Below are 16,523 nucleotides of genomic sequence, written 5' to 3'. Positions count from 1 at the left end.
GCACAGTTTGGGGCTCTGTTGCCCTGAAGAAGAGACTCTTGTTCTTAGATCTAAGCAGTAAGTCAGGATCTCTGAATAATGGGAAAGGGGAGAGGCCCCCGCTCCCAGATCCAGCCAACAGGAAGAGCTTTGGTTGTGATCACCATGGAAGGGGGGGGTCCTTGTGTCAATGCTGAGGGGTGGGGCGAATATGCTGGAAGTATTGGGGGGGGTCATTATCGAGTCACCTGTACCATGTGCTTCTAACCAACAGGGAGAGCAAGGGCCAAAAGGAGAAAAGGGTGACCCTGGTAACCCTGGCACCATGGTGAGTAGCTACACCCTAGAAACTACTTACCATTCCCCCAATTTACCTGAAGACCAGAAATCCAGGCCTGGCTGGCTCTAGGTCTGCATCCCACGGGCCACTCTACACCCTGGAGGAATTAGTAAACTGAGTATGTCCTGTTTTAGTCCTTAGGACTTTGGTATTATGGCTTCTGTAGATCTCAAATAACAACCGTTGCTTGGCTCCCCACACAGCCCCATCTGCCCAGAACAAGGATATTGAGCTAGTTCATGAGCACAGTTTTCTCTCATTGCAGGGACCACAGGGTCGTCCTGGAGAACTGGGCCCTCGGGGACCCACTGGACCTCCGGTAAGAGAGCCCTTTCTCCATCTGTTAGTTCCTGGACCATGCTGCCCCTGGTCATGTATTCCTTCCTGCCCTACCCACCAGCCTTCTCACTGGACATTTTGGGGATTCTTATTAGGGTGGGTATATTGGAGACATGGTTTGTGCTATTCCCCAGAATTAAGGGTCTCAACACCTTGCAAAGTTGTCCCCCAAAGCAACAACCAGGCTCTGGGGTGCTGGTTGTCCCTGTCCTTCTACTAAAGGGCTGCTGTGGCTGAGGAAAGCTCCCTTAGACTCAGTGTTCTGAAGAGAGGTTGCCCAGAAGCAGGATTCCTCTCAGTGTCCAGTGCATTTTTCAGATGCAGGGAACTAGCTTGTCCTCCCCAGCCATTGATAGGCAGGCTGGTTTAGAAGATGCCTGGTACATATTAACAACTTCCTTTTTTTAGTATGGTTTGGGCTAAGAGGATATTTCCTGACAATTGTTCAGTTATTTTGGGGAGGGGGAAAGGGACCCTATACAGTTTTGAAGAACCTATTAGTTATTTAAAACTCCTGAGGTCAGGGCTGTCTAACTCTGTGTAGCTCATTTACGTAATGAGTCAATGATGGTAAATAGACGACTTTAGGGGCAGCGATGGAGATGAGCTGGACCAGCGAATAGTGACTTTGCTGCACTTGATAGAACCCGTTTTCTGTTCTTTGTTCTGATGAGTCACTTTTGAGCAGCAGGCTAGCGGTACCTGAGATGCAGCCTTTGACCCACCTCCTTTTATCTCTCCTGCACAGGGAGCCAAGGGACATGATGGTGCACATGGGGCTCCTGGAGCAGCTGGAAGCCCTGTGAGTCCCCCTGTCTTGCCTTAGTTCTGGGGACTTTAAGAAGGGGCCCCAGATGAGCATCTTTTCTCTGGCTCACAGTTCTGGACCAACTGGGATGTGACTAAGAAAGAAAATCCCACCCTGGTGGGGCAGTCCAGATATGGGAGGGGGCATTTGAACCTGAAGCCAAATGGGAGCTGTTCTGGTCTGGTCTATGCACAGTGTTCTTATCAGGCCTGGACATTGTCCCATGTCCAGCACTGAGACGATTCCCTCCTATACATAGATGGATGCTACAAAGGCATAGTCTCAGTACAAGCCTGTGCTGTACATACATGCCCACGAGTGAGAAAATTCTTCAGTGCACATAGAGAACACTCAAAGGACCTTCAGTACACAAAGAGGACCACTCCCACATGCTTGCCATTCTGAGGATTGTGCCTGGATTCAGATTTACATAGATACACTCTAAAGATAAAGTCCAAGTTACACACATTATCTCTGTCTCTTTTTTTGTGTGTCTCTGTACCTCTATCTCACTCTGTTGCCTCAATGCCTTTCTGTTTCTCTTTCTTTCTTTCTCTCTCTTTCTCTCTCTCTCTCTCCTCCCCCCCTTCTCTCTCTCTCTCTCTCTCTCTCTCTCTCTCTCTCTCTCTCTCACACACACACACACACACACACACACCGACCCTCAAACAACAAAGCAGCAGTCAAGGCATGGTACAGATAGACACTTCTCTGTAGGCACCCACTGAACTCTGAGGCTGCTGCTCCTAGCTTTCCCAACCACATCCACAGATTAGATGTGCTCAGTCTCAGAGAGGAAGGCACTCTTCACGAGAACCGCATGGAGCTGTACTGTGTAGCCAAAGCCCAAGAGCTTAGATGTCACCGTGGTACTGGATGGTGGCAGAGCCAAACTGACATGACTGGCCTGCTCAGAGTGGTGGCCAGTTAGCCAAACAAAGCATCCAGTGTCCAGCCTGATCCAGGGACCACAGACCAAATGTCCTGGCCAGAGCATCATTATATGATCTGGTATTCTGTGACTGTGGCTTAGAGGAGATGGGGCCAGTCATGAATAGTGGCTCATGTGGATGACACAGAAGGAGAGAGATGGGTTTTTCCTGCAGCAAGGACTGCCTGCCTTGTGCTCAGCGTAGGTAGAGTGGGTTTGGGTAAGGAGGCTAGGAGTGTGCCCTGTGAGTTCTGATCGACACACATGGCCTGTGATAGTGCACAACACTGAGACCCTAAGCAATCTCTAGTCCTTTGAGTACGCCTTAGTTCCCATTCTGTGACACTGACCCTCCGACATGACCTCAGCCACACCCCCTCTCAGAGTCACGACCCAGGTGTTAAGTTCAAATCAAAGTCCACTTCAGGAAACAGTCACCCATCATCCAGTCCAGCACACACGTGCAATGTGCACACGGGCTCACATACATGCTCCCATTCACTCATCCACTTTCTCCACAGATGCTTTTGCTCTGTGAATGGAGCCAGCATCATCAGCATGGTGTTGTCCTATAGCAGCCTTCTCAGGCTCACATAGACCTGTGATCACCTGTGACCCAGTGGCCCATCACAAGCCCTCTCCACCCACCCTCCAAAAGTCCCTTTCTGTCCAACTCATGGCGAGCCACTGCTCAACCTGTCACCTATTCTCTGTTTGTCCTGCAAGGTTTGTCCATTGTCCGTTAACATCTCAGTGTGCCAGGGGCCTCTTCTTCATAATTCAACACAGAACAGCTCACTATGCATAGGGTCAAGACTGGTGGTCACCTAAACTTCTTAGGCACGCTTGATGGCTTTCTTCTCTGCCCACCCCTGGCAGCTACACTGCCTGCCCCGTGCCATCACCTGGTTTGAGGAACTATGAGAGTCTTCCTGTCTCTGGTTCACTCTACATCCAAGCCCATTCGCTTGACTCTAACTGGTGGGGATACTGTAGTCTCAGTGAGGGACAGTTTTAACCTCTGTGATAGTCAGTCTGTAGGCTGTTCCTGCAGTTGAGGGGAAACTGAGTCATATGAGACATTTATGGATAGTGGCCAGGGTTGGTTATTTGTAACTAATACATTTGGTTTTTCTCAATTGCTCCATCTCTGATTAGGGTGCTCCAGGACCTGCAGGACCCCCCGGTGTCAGTGGTCCCCCAGGAAGTTTGGTGAGTATTGGGAGGAGAGAAAGGGTGTCGGAGTGGGTCATGAACCTGCAGGGCCTGTCACGGTTCACTTTCTTATTCTCCTTTTCATTCACATAGAGGTGTGGGCAGCACGGCCTCACAGGAGGGTACAATGAGGACTACCCAGAACATTACCAACCCAAGGTTCTAGGCAGCACTTTAGCTCCCTAGGTGATAGATGGATTTGGTGAGGATGGAGAGGCTGTACATTTTACTGATATTGGAATCAATATCACCATTTGTCTTCAAAGAAATTAGTGAATCCAAAGAAGTCAGAGGTCCCCGATGGCTGTTAGATACCTGGATTCTCACCCAGCTCTCCCAACAGCTGACATTGAGACCTTGGTCAGTCATTCCTAAGCTCTTTCATCTGAAGAAATGAGGCAGGGTTAGACCAGGTTAGACAGGATTAGATGTGTCATCTTTCAGGTCTCACATCAGCTGCTGAGATTCCTCCTGTCCCTCTCCCGGATGGCGAGCCAAGATGCCTCTTAATAGGCTATTATTATGATTCAACACAAGCATTGATTTAGACTTTAATGATTTTCAGTAAATTATACAGTGGCATCTGGTCACACGCTACAGGGAATTTATCCTCTGCATTAGATTAGTCCAGGCTTGTTCCCTAAACCTTCCCAGGTAGCTGTGACTCAGAGGACAGGTGCATGACACTTAGAATCTTAATGCACGATATGTTAGTCTGTTTCATCCACACAGCAAGCTTCTTAGGTGGACACCATCCCTGACCTGCTTTATGCCAGAGGAAACGGAGGCAGGAGATGAGTCATGGGGAAGTAGTTGGAGTGGCTCTTTTCCATATAGTCTTTCCTTTCCCACCGTACATACATAGTCAATACTTTCCTGGCTTTTGGAGAGCATTGTGTCCAGTAATCCACAGGAAAGGGGCAGGATTGTCTCCTGAAGTAGCTCCAGGGTGATGGGAGAAGAAACAGCCCACCTCTCTAAATATAAAAGATATTTTATGTATGTATGTATGTATGTATGGCCGTTTGCCTTCAACACACTGTGTACCACTGTGTGCTGGTGCCTGTGGAGGCCAGAAAGGGGCTTCAGATATCCCCAAAAGTGGAATGTGTAGTTGTGAACCACTGTGTAGGTGCTGGGAATTGAACCCAGGTCCGCTGGAAGAGAAGCCAGTACTCTTCACCACTGACCCATCTCCCTAGCTCCAGTGGTCTCATGTTTTGCCCATAGGTGAGGTAGCTCTGCAGGGCATCCTGGGTAGACTCCAGAGTCCTCAGGAGGACTGAGCTCCATTTGCTCAGTGACTGGCTAGCTGTTTCCTCATTGCCATATGTGAAAGGGGGCCTGGTGACATACCCCAGGGGCCAATGTCCTTTAAAAACTGACCATGTAAACAACCTTCCTTTTTCCAGGGTCCCCCTGGCCTCAGAGGCGCCCCTGGGAAAGACGGGGTGCGTGGGGAGAAGGTAAGAGCCATGCAGACTGCAGAAAGGCATTGTTGTTGAGGGCTTCACTTGGGCAGCAGTCAAGGCGCTCACATTTCTCAGGGCTGGGCTGGGGCCCAGGCACAAGAGGGATGGTGTGTGAGAGACAGGGGGATGTGACATCTCACACTTATCACTGTCACAGCTTGTCCTGGGTTCAGAGTAGTGTCCCCCTTAGAGATGCCAGCAGAGCCCCGAGGGACATTGTATGTCCTTTATCTCATGGCTGGTGAGCAGCCGCACCGGATCTCACTGTACATCCCACATTCACTGAGCACCATGGTTGCCAGGGAACCTCCCCCCGCCCCCAGCCTTGGAAAGCTGTTTTGTGTCTTAGAGAGAAGGAGGAAACAAGATCCTGCTTTCTATCATCGGAAATTGCCTCCAGGTCCGGGAGGAGCAAGGCATCCTCTGCGGTCCTGCTGCTCATTGCTCTGACATGACCATGGACTTTGGGAAGATGCTCATGTCTTAGCGATGCTGAGTCAGAGCTTGGGAAACCCACAGTGCTCTTCAGTGCCCAGGGGAGAGAGAGTTTCAGACCCACTAAAGGCTGGTTCAGTGCCCTGGTTGTGTGACTCGAAACGAGGGTGACAACAGTGATTATCAGTAGGGACAGTCTCACCTCCTCCGGACTTTTGGTTGTCCTCCCACCAGGGGGAGGGGTGCAGCCGACATAGTATATACAGAACAGGATTCTATCTTAACTATTAGAGAGCACAGTGAAGGATGCTGTCTGACCTCAACCCTCTCAACATGCACGGTTCAGCCATCCTCGGTGTCAGCAGGACCAAGGCTGAGAAACCATCACTAGCAAATGGCATTCTCATTGTGTTGCGTTTGAGTTTGCTCAGCTGTAAAATGAGGACAGTAGCAAACATGGGGTCCAAGCTGATGGACATCGCTCCAAGGACTGGGGCTAGGAGCATGGCCTTGAGAAGAGAGGACTGGTGGCAAGAACATGGTGGTGTGTTTTGTTCCCTTTACACATACGGTGTCCTTTCTCCAGATGTCCCATCTACAGAAGTCTACACAGTTGCCCAAATATGGCTTGTATTTTAGATAGAGTCTCTAGGCTTGAACTCACTCTATAGCTCAGGCTAGCCTCTGACCTATGATGTTACCCTTGCCTCAGACTCCCGAGTGCCAGGATTAGAGGAGAGAGCTACTCCAAGTTCATCAGATTGATCCCTTCTAGATGTTTCTCCTGGAAATGGTTAAAGACATGATTATGTTTATCTTTAAAAAAATTTTTTTGTGAAAGTTTAACAAGAGTGAGTGTATTTTTTATTTTAGCAAAAGATTTGGTTTTAAAATAAAAATTTCAGGAAGACAAAATATTCTAGAGGAAAAAGCGAACTATAGAAAATATCTTTGACTTGTGGTCTGTTGATCACAAGCTTAATAATAAGCCCTGGTGGTGCAGGTACAATGTGTGTGTGTGTGTGTGTGTGTGTGTGTATGTGTGTGTGTGCGTGTGCACACACACACGTGTACATGTGTGTTTTGGATTTTGGAAACAGGGTCTCCCTATGTAGTCCACAGATACCTGGAACTTTCTGTGTCAACCAGGCTGGTGTACGACTTGCAATAATCCTCCTGCTTCTAATTACCAAGTTCTGGAATTATAAATGTATACCATAATTCCTTGCTGGTACTTAAAAAAAAAGATAATGCAGAAATAAGAGAACACCTAACTTAAAAATGGAGAAATTCCAATTGTATTTCCTGTGTGCTGTTGACCCATTTGACCTCTAGGGGGAGCCAAACACTTCTTGATTGATCAGAAACAACATGAAGATTGTTGAGTCAGGCCTGGGGCTGGAAAGGGTCCAGACTTAGGCAAAAAGGCAAAATTCCTAAAATCACAGTCTGCTCTTTAGCATGTTCTGTGACTGGCCTGGGGAGCTGATAAAGATGACCCTGCTCTCTAGGCTTGAAGACACCCCCGCCCCTCAGCATCACCTGCTTGCAGCCTTGGCTGGTTTTCCATCAGAGAAGGGATAGGCACAGGCTACATGAAACTTGGTGGAGTCTCTGCCCAGTAAAGGACTTTAGCACGTAAATGCGGATGGGGCTGTGTGTGGGGGGAGCAGAATTCAACTTTTGACAGCCCACTGAGTGGTCTATCTTCTGATGCCCCAGAGGGACACGTCTTTTAAAGTTCTCCAGGTAGCTCTAGATGCCTCCACGCAGACTCAGGCTGACTTGCCGCCATTGCTAAGCTGAGCTCTGTGCTCTGCTGATGCCAATCAAGGTTCTCTTTTCTCCCCAGGGAGCAACAGGGGAGGAAGGCAGCCCGGGCCCAGCTGGTCCACGGGGAGATCCTGGTGCTCCTGGCCTCCCTGGGTCACCTGGAAAAGGGAAGGATGGGGAGCCGGTAAGTGGCAGGCAGTGCTCTGAGTTTTGGGAAGCCAGGCTAGTTGCGGGTGCGGGGAGCTGGGAAAGGGCCAAGCAAAGGCTCATTTTAGAAAATGAGTAGCCATAGCTGACGAAGTGGACCTGCGTGGGAAGGGGAGCTGTAAGGCTCGGGATGTCCCCTGACCCAGGGATGCAGTCCTGTCAACCGGCATGCTTAATAATAATCAAGAAAAACACGCATAACATGGTATTTCCATGCCAGTTTTTACTAACTTTGTGAATTATTGCTGAAATCCATGACTTAATCCTTTCAGCCTGTGGTTGACCACAGGAAGCTGGAGCCTTGGCAGTGAAACCACAGATGGGCCTGTGTGGCAGCAGCTAGGAGCACAAGGAGCTCTGGTTGCTTGCTCTGGATCCAGGGGGAGCCAGTCATGCAAATGAGTTTCAAATTACCCAGTGGTCATAGCACACACACACACACACACACACACACACACACACACACACACACACACACAAAGACGCTTTTCTTCGTTCATGCTGGGCTCCTCTAGCCAAAAATAGGCCTGGATTTCAAGCGTGTTCATGAGTGCCATTTAGGCCAAGCTCATTAGCTGGAAACGGAAGCCCCTCCCGTAGGCTACCCAGGTCTCTGTAGTGTGATAAAGAAGGAGACTGAGCTTTGGGGCCATGGGGCATGTGAGCCTGGCTTTTGGGAGCCGTTAGTATGAAGATCGGAAGAGGAAAACCACACTAAGGGATAGAGGGGCATGTTTTTGTCCACATCTGGGCAGGAAGCGGCAGAGTCAGAAATCACACCCAGGCCCTATGACTGAGTGTCCTCACCTTGCAGTGACAGTCCCCTTTGTAGCTGTTCTTCTACTCCTGCTCCAGCAGAGGGCAGGCAGCCTGGTATGTGGTGAGGGCTTCCGCTCTCATGGGTCCTTGTTCATTTCAACAGGGACTTCGTGGACCACCTGGGTTACCTGGCCCCTTAGGAACCAAGGTAAGTGCTTGTCCCAGCAAATTGGAGATGGTATGTATGGCACTTGGAGAGTGGGGACCTTCTAATTATATGCATCTCTGGTCACCTCAGCCACTCCCACATTTCTCTTTCTGAGACTCCTGATGTCCACAGCAGGGCTTCATACAGGCTAATTAAATGAGCTTCAGACAAGCTAATTAAAACACGCTGCTGGCTTTCACCTGGCCAAGCCACGGTCCAAGTCTTCTCTTATTACTGGTGAAATTTGGATAGTAGATGATCCCCAAACTTTAACATAATTCTGATAGGAATCTAGGTGTCTGGTGTGTGTGTGGGGGGCAGGGGGCACTGGTCTAAACAGCCCAGCACTCTCTCAACACTGCCCTCTTTCCCCAGGCCGTGGCATAAACGGTGGGGAAGGGGAGGGAAGAAGATGCCGGGAGAATTTTATGGGCCAGCGCTGGAAATCGGTTCCTATGTCCACCCACTAAATTCTAGTGGCATTCATGACAAAGGAAGGCCAGAGAATGTCACCTAGTTGGGCACCAAAGAGGAAGAAGGAAATGGATGAATACCAGCCAAACTCTCCCTCAATTCATCAGCAACCATGGGCCTACGAAGGCAATATCCCCCTGAGCAAGCAGGGGATTGCCCCAAGGTCTTTCTGTACGGATCCTTCATTCATTTTTCAAGCTTGCCTGGATGACCAGTGCCTTATTATTTCAACTGTAGCACATCTATAGGGTGGACTGTAGGACATTCCTGGGTCTCTGCGAGCTCATGGCTTGGGGAATGTACGGATGTGTAAACTGCAAAAGCAGGCAGGTGTTGGAGACGGGGTTGTGAGGCCCGAGTAGTTTAGAGAGGCTCTTTCTTTCTTTCTTTCTCTCTCTCTCTCTCTCTCTCTCTCTCTCTTTCTTTCAATTCTTTGTGTCTTTCACATTGTATCTCTTGATCCCACTCATCTCCCCATCCCTTCATATCCACCCTCTGCTCTTGCAACCTCCCCTTCCCCCCAGTAAAATAAAATTTAAGAGAATAAAAAAAGAGAGAAAATTTCATCACGCAAGCTGTAATGTGGCACAGTGAGTCACACCATATATCCTTTTTGTCCATATAGCCTTACTGAAGCTGTTGAAGGGCGTGGATAGCTCTCCTACTCCAATGACCTCAGGGCCAGCTCTCCCAACTGCCACAGGCAGCCAGGAGCAGGGGTGGGGGTGGTTCTCTCCCTTGCCCACACCACCATATGGCAGATGAGGGGTGGGGTCAGATCCTCCGAGCTCACCCTCCAGTTCACCCGAACCCCTGTCAATAGGGTCAACTCTACTGTGCAGCTAAGGCCAAGTGCTGGGCCTCTTTCCTGAGCGCTGCAACCGGTAAGGCGGAGGTACCTTCTCTCCCTCACCCATGCTGCCTCATAATGGACAAGTAGTGGGGAGAGTTCTCCCAGGCTCAGACCTTTGAGGCTGGCTGACTTGCCCCTATCTACAGGGTCAGCTTCATTGTGCTGCCCAGGTGGGTTGTAGGGCCTGCTCTCCAGAGTGCTGCAGCTGGTGGTGGGGGGGCGGGACAACACAGAGAGACCCTTAACCTGGTTTGGTTGTGAGTGGCTACTTGGAGAGTGAGGCCCTTGTCCTCCTTTGAAACTGCATGTGGCAGCTGGTGTGGGAAGAAGCAAGTGCTGCTGTAGGCCTTGGCTAGAGGGTTGAACACGGAGGGGACACTGAGGGATGGGGTGCAGCAAATTTAACTATAGCCATGCCCACACACAGTGAGAATTACGACACCAACTCAGATGGACTTGAGAGGATGTGGGCCAGAGTCACTCACTGATGTTGGGATCAGATGCTCGGATATTTGGCTTTAATGGGACATGCATATTTAAATTGCATAAAGATGTTATTACAAAATTACTTCTTACCACTTGTGCCTACTTATAAAAACAGTTTCTTTAAAAGGAACTTCTTGCCAGTAATGCAAGAATTTAAGAGGCAGAGATAGGATTAGAAGAATTTAGGGTCTGAGGCTAGACTGGGTCATTAGGTTGGGTCCAGACTACCCTGGGCTACAGGATCTCTCTCAATGAAAAAAAACCACCCTGAAAACATGGAGAACATATTCTCATGTATCTTCCACACCATGGTTTGTTGTTCCCCCAGTCACCCTGAGCCAGCTATCACTTTCTGAAGCACACTGCCTCCAATCCCAGATGGTATCTTAAGCTTCCATATATGCTGCAGTGACTGGCAGTTTTATTCCCAGCCCTAGGGTCCACCACCTGATAGGAGACCATTACCATTTTTTTCCTTTGATTTTACAACTTTTGGGATCTTAGCAAAAAATAAACAAGGAAACAAACAAAAACCCTACAGAGTGAATTGAATTTAAAATTACGTGTGAAAAGTTCACCAAACTAATTTCTAGCATAAGGAAGTTTGAGGTGTTGAGGCTCTATAGATGTTGCCAGTAGCAAACGTAGGTCTCAGCTTCATAATTTCCTCCTAGTCAAGCAGGTTATCTCTGTAACTATCCTAAACCTTCAGTAATCGAGATTGTAGTATACTAGTTTGCTTGCAGTATGGTAATTTGATTGCCTTACCAATGATCAAGCATTTCTCTAAATGGGGGAATTATCTATATGGTAGGGGTAAATGTACATCATCTGCATATTTTCTGGGGCAGTGCAGCACTGTCTAAGGGAGTCTCTCTGCCATTGCTGAGTCCTGTCCAGATTCTCCTTCAGTGCCCAAGCATTCCGACCCTTCCGTCCTAAGAAGGACCTTTAGGCCCCAGAGGACACTGGTAACCTTTTAGAAGCAAAAACAGGGTATCCGAAGTGGCCGAGAAGTAAATGGCTTGACTTGACTCATTTTCTACCATAATCACATATAACCTTTATCTAACAGTAGGAGGCATTTGATTCCTTTTATTCTGATTTGTATCTTAGGATCTTAACAATAGAGCCATAAAACACATTTTCTTTCTTCTAGGAAGAGTGTGTGTGTGCGGGGGGCGGGGGGGGGGGAGGAGGTTATGTTACCATATCCATAAGAAATAGTTCCCTACTATAGGGCTTGCCACCAATATCTGTGCAATGCATCTGTATCCTGTGGTTTCAGCTTTCCTGCTGCAGCAGGGTGGTGTTGAGCTAGGTAGCCTGTATCTGATCTATGCACACACTGTAGCTTGTTGGAGAAGTCTTGTGGGAACCAGTGAAAGCATCAACCACTGTAGAAGGTGGGCTCAGACTCCTGACCCAGTGTAGCTGAGTATTTTCAGCACCATGGGTGCTCAGGCTAAGTCATGCTGTCCCTGCACCAACCATTCCCCTTAAATGTCCACTCATCACACTGTTGATGTACAAATGTGGAAGGTACTGTGTTTGAGGAATAAAGGTTCCCACTTTGAAGGCATTTAGAAAGTAAGTCGAAATTCAAGGACCTCTTTATTTGGAAATGTATTGCTCAGGGGGATCATAGAGGAGGGGATGCAAGGGAGAAGGGAAGCAGAGAGATGGAGAGAGATCTTCAGCCCTGTCCCAGGTATGGAGAAGGCATACCTCATGGGATTAATGGAGGCAGCGATCTAGAAGTTTCCTTCAGCACATCTCAGTGCATCCTGGTTGGTGGTAAAAAGGCAACTCAGTGAGGAACGCTTGCTTCCTGCAAAGTGAGCATGTTTGGACTTTATAGGGAACTTATTGTGAATTCCAGCTCAACTGTCTACAAGATAGAAAGCAAATGGCTTTAGCTTTCTGAGACTGTTACTTTCCTGTTTGAAGAAGTAAAGAATATTTGACACTAAAAGCGCTCCTTGGGGGAGAAATGATCTCATGTCACAGAGCTGTTGTTCGATAACTTCTTTTTGCAGAACCCCAAGCTTTTTCACATATTCCTCTCTGGAGTGTGGGTCCCAGATGCTAGTGGGCTTTGTTCCCTCTTAGCCACGGGTCCTCTTGCTCTCGGTGACAGAATGCTAGGTTTATTTTTGTGTCCTTTGGGGGCCATTTTCTGAAAGTGTCCTTTCATTAAGCTGGGAAATGGTTTCTTCAGGGAATTTTTAACATCACAATAGTCTATAGGCACAGATGGGGCCAGACCTGGCCATTGTGCAGAAAAATCAATCATGGACTCACTGCTGCTAAGTTGGGTCAGAATATGCTAAGCATGGTCTATCCTCTGGGGTATAGGAGAGAAGCTTATTTTGGGGAAGGCAGAATTCAGTGTCTGACACAGTGCAGCTGATGAAGAGTGCTTGTTCTCACACCCAGGCAGAGGACATTAAAGCCAATATCTGGCTTTATGGCAGACACTTGGTGCGTAGATACATAGATATCTACATTTGAGATATGTGGTGGCAAATTTTATTGAATAGGCAAATGAATAGGGAGTCTACTTTCATGCTGTTTACAGGAAAGCCAGAGGTGAGATGGACACATGGATAACTGACAGTGGGAAGACTAATGGAGATGTATGCAAATAGCTAAAGTCTAACAGATGACAGCCAGAGAGGGAAAGCTGAGACAGCTCTGCAGAGAGGGTATGACTGGACCAAGCCAGTGACTGGGTCTGTGTTTTGGGGAGCTTGGGTTATACAAGTTTAAGCATGTTCTCAGAGGCAATGGCATGTACAGGAAACGGGTGTCTCTGTTACTTTGCTACTGTTGTGGTAGAATAATACTACAAAAAGCAAGTCACAAAAGATAGACGTGCAGTTGCAGAGCGGATTGAGTCTATTATCGGGAAGGCATGGCATCCAGAGTGTGGGGTAGAGTGATCACATTTTAACCATACGGAGGAAGCATTACACTAGGCTCAAGGAAAGAGAGGTTGGGGTATAAACCCAGCTGGAAGTAAAGAGATTAGATTGTATCCATATGCAAGAAGCAGGATGCAGAGGGTAAGGGGAGAGGAGTGGGGAGGGAGTAAAAACAGGAAGTGGGGACCATCTATAAAACCTCAACCCCATTCCCACCCAAATACTTTCTCCAGGAGCACTGCACTTCCTCAAGTTTCTGTGACCTTCCCTAACAGTGCCACCAACTGGGGACCAAATGTTCCAATGCATGAGCCAGTAGAGGGCATTTCTTATCCAGACCATTACAAAGGGGGTATAAACATCAGCGTGTAAGAACACAGATTCATAGTGTAACTTGTCATTTGAGGGTCAGGGTTCCTGATGTACGTGGAATGTAGCATTGAGAAGGGAACAGAGGTAGCTCCAGCAGGGAAGTCTGCATCAGTCACTTCAAAGCAAACCCAAGGTTTAGAAGGAACGGTTCATTCGACTTTATATGTGTCCATCTGATTTTTCTTTCTGCTAACTTTCAGTAAAATGGTCACACTATAACTGGAGTACTTGGTGTGTCTCTCAACTTCGTAGTCACTTCCCTTCGAGATGATTGCACAGAAGATGCAGAGGATCTTGGCAGAATCTTAATATTTTATTGATGAAAGTCGTAAGGTGCAGAAACACCATGAGGCCTTCCCAGGATTATAGTAGGGGCCTGACATTATCCTGGGGCCAAACCAAGAAACACTCAACTGTGCCTGAGATAGTCCTACCTGGATCTCCACTCTTGTAAAGAGCCATTGGCAGATGAGCCATGGGTCAGGTTTGCCCTTGGTTTTTTGTTTTGTTTTTTTAAATTTGTCTTCTTGCACCCCTTCCTATACTTCTTAACCAGATTTTCTAGATCCAAAGCATGTTACACTTCCAAAGCCTAGCCATACCACATAATATAAAGAAATGGAATGCACTAAATAGGAATTTGAAGGGAAATTAGGAAAGATCTAGTAGAATAGTTGCGGTTGGGGCAATGGCTGATCTGTTTCTCGGGGATCACCAACAGCTGGTGGCACAGCCAGGTTGGGCTTGGGAGGACAAGGAAGGGAAATAGCAGGCATTAAGGGGGCTTAATAAGGGATTTGGGTTTGGATTTTTACTTTTTTTTGTAAGGACTTTGTAAGTTTCGTTCTTCCCATCTTCATGACTGATATTCCTCTTCAGGACTTAGCATTAAATACTGACAGTCAGCAGGCATCGTGACTGAGTTGCAAGTGGGGATTAGAGCCTAGATCTCGGCTTACAGCGGACACGCAATGAGTGTTGGCTGAGTGAAGTTCTGTCGTCATCACGGCAGCAGGAAAAGCAAATCACCTTAGCAGTATGGCTTTTCTTCTTTATCTTTGAATAATGTCATCCTCCCACTTACCCCTCTCCAGATCTCCTTGGGCTTCCCAGTACATCTCCCTCCCAACTTCATGTTCTTTTTTTTGTTGTTGTTGTTGTTTTGGAAAGAAAAATAACCCACTGAAAGCAACTTTGGCTTCCTGTATGGATGTGTAAGCGGGGCTCTGCACCAGGGATGGGCGCCCTGCCAGCTGTTTTCAGAGATGCTTTTAATACTGAGGGCAGTTGTTAACTGCAGAGACTCAATTTGCTAGGAATAGATGGACGTAGATATCACCTCTAGAAAAGACATCCATACTACCCTCTGACACACAAGGCTCAGGAAACACTGAGAAGCAGGAATAGCCATTATGGACAAAAATATAGCTTATTTATTATCTATCTCTGATGCTTAAAAACATAATGTTAATATTTCTTAGAGTCAGCTTTCTGATTGTAGTCCCTTTGGCTCTTTTCTGGGCTGGTTGACTTCTCCCAGGGATATTAAGTGGTCTGAGCAAGGACACCTGCCACTGCTTTGTCAGACTGGAGGGATAGAGCAATCCCTTATGTAATAGTACCGTGTTTGTTGAATTTGGATTGGGAGAAACAGTCCTAGGCATATCGCATTCCTGATGTTGCCTGTTGTGTTGGGGAGGCACGGCGAACAGGGTCATTAGCAACTAGGTATCCCAAATCTGAACATTTTTGCAAAGTGTGGCTATCCAAGACTGTGTCAGCACCAATTAGGATTGCTGCCCACGCAGAGCCAGCCTTGGTCAGAGATGCTTCTTTGTCTGCCACTGAGGGAATTAAAACACCAGTGACTGGAACCTCTGCTTCCTCCTATGGGAAACAGCAGTCTTTTACTCCTTTCTTCTCCCATCAAGTCCGGAATGTCACACATGTCACACGGCGAAAACAGCAGCAAAAGCAGCAGTTGGCTTGTGCGGGCTGAGTGACAGGGCCACCATGCGTTCTCTTTGTGCTTAACTCTTTCAAGCAGCATGCTACCAGGCTGACTCAGCTGTTCCTGTGTGCCACTCTGGTAGGTGAGGACACATGCTCAGGGCACTTGTCATAAGTCAGCAGTTCCTAAGTGCCGAAGCCACAATTTAAAGTTGAGCCTCCAGTACCCAAATCCATCCTTTTAACCACATTTCTGGAAGCTTTGGTCTTAACTAGAGTTATAGTTGAGGCTCCTTCTCCCACCCCCGGAAGAACTACTCATGAAGTATAGGTATGGGGAAAGCTTTGAAACATTGATGTGTTTATTTTCTGATGATGTGGGGTCTGAGTTGAAATGTGGGTGCACGTCTGCTTAGGATGAGGGTGTGACGAGCGTGGGGGGAAGCACCATAGCTAGGTGGTCTGCACTTGGGGAATATACATAGTTTTCTAATCGCAGTTGGGGGCGTGTTGAATTTGGGGCTACTTTGAGTGGTATGTGTTCACAATCATTGGGCTCTGGTTCATGTAATGCTGGACCAGGAGGGGAAGACTGGCTCCTTTAGTGCATCACAGAATGGAGCATGAAGGATGGAGGTGGGTGAGGAGCTGATGGAGCGGCGGTCAGGATTCTGTGGGAAGCATAATTATTCCTGTACATTCTTCCTGATCTTGTCAGCACTAACCTGTTCATCTTCTCTTTCTGTCTCCCTAGGGTGACCGAGGAACACCTGGGATCCCTGGCTCTCCCGGCAGCCGTGGCGACCCAGGCATTGGGGTTGCTGGACCGCCCGTGAGTCCTTGTTCAGCTAATGTCCTTGTTCTCAGGTCCCACACTGCAGATTCCTGCTGGCTCCCTTGGGAGTCTGCAGCGTAGGTTCCTGTAGAGACAGAGTCCTGTTTCAGCTGATGTGGCAGCAGGGTCTGCATCCTTGGGTCCATTGAATGCAGGGTTT

General features: G+C 48.0%; 1 protein-coding gene across 1 annotated transcript in view; it reads left to right on the top strand.

Moving 5' to 3' along the window:
- Positions 1-16,523, top strand: part of Col22a1 (collagen type XXII alpha 1 chain) — a 223,730-nt gene that overhangs the window by 122,967 nt on the left and 84,240 nt on the right. The window contains exons 32-43 of the mRNA XM_038343103.1: positions 254-307; positions 585-638; positions 1,407-1,460; positions 3,556-3,609; positions 5,025-5,078; positions 7,372-7,476; positions 8,422-8,470; positions 13,208-13,215; positions 13,345-13,361; positions 13,721-13,725; positions 15,389-15,414; positions 16,283-16,360. Coding sequence (XP_038199031.1) covers positions 254-307; positions 585-638; positions 1,407-1,460; positions 3,556-3,609; positions 5,025-5,078; positions 7,372-7,476; positions 8,422-8,470; positions 13,208-13,215; positions 13,345-13,361; positions 13,721-13,725; positions 15,389-15,414; positions 16,283-16,360 — 558 coding nt within the window. The remainder of the gene's footprint in view (positions 1-253; positions 308-584; positions 639-1,406; positions 1,461-3,555; positions 3,610-5,024; positions 5,079-7,371; positions 7,477-8,421; positions 8,471-13,207; positions 13,216-13,344; positions 13,362-13,720; positions 13,726-15,388; positions 15,415-16,282; positions 16,361-16,523) is intronic.

Source organism: Arvicola amphibius, chromosome 9 (genome assembly GCF_903992535.2).
Source record: "Arvicola amphibius chromosome 9, mArvAmp1.2, whole genome shotgun sequence".
NCBI classification, from domain to species: domain Eukaryota; kingdom Metazoa; phylum Chordata; class Mammalia; order Rodentia; family Cricetidae; genus Arvicola; species Arvicola amphibius.
This window is presented reverse-complemented; position numbering and strand designations above follow the sequence as displayed.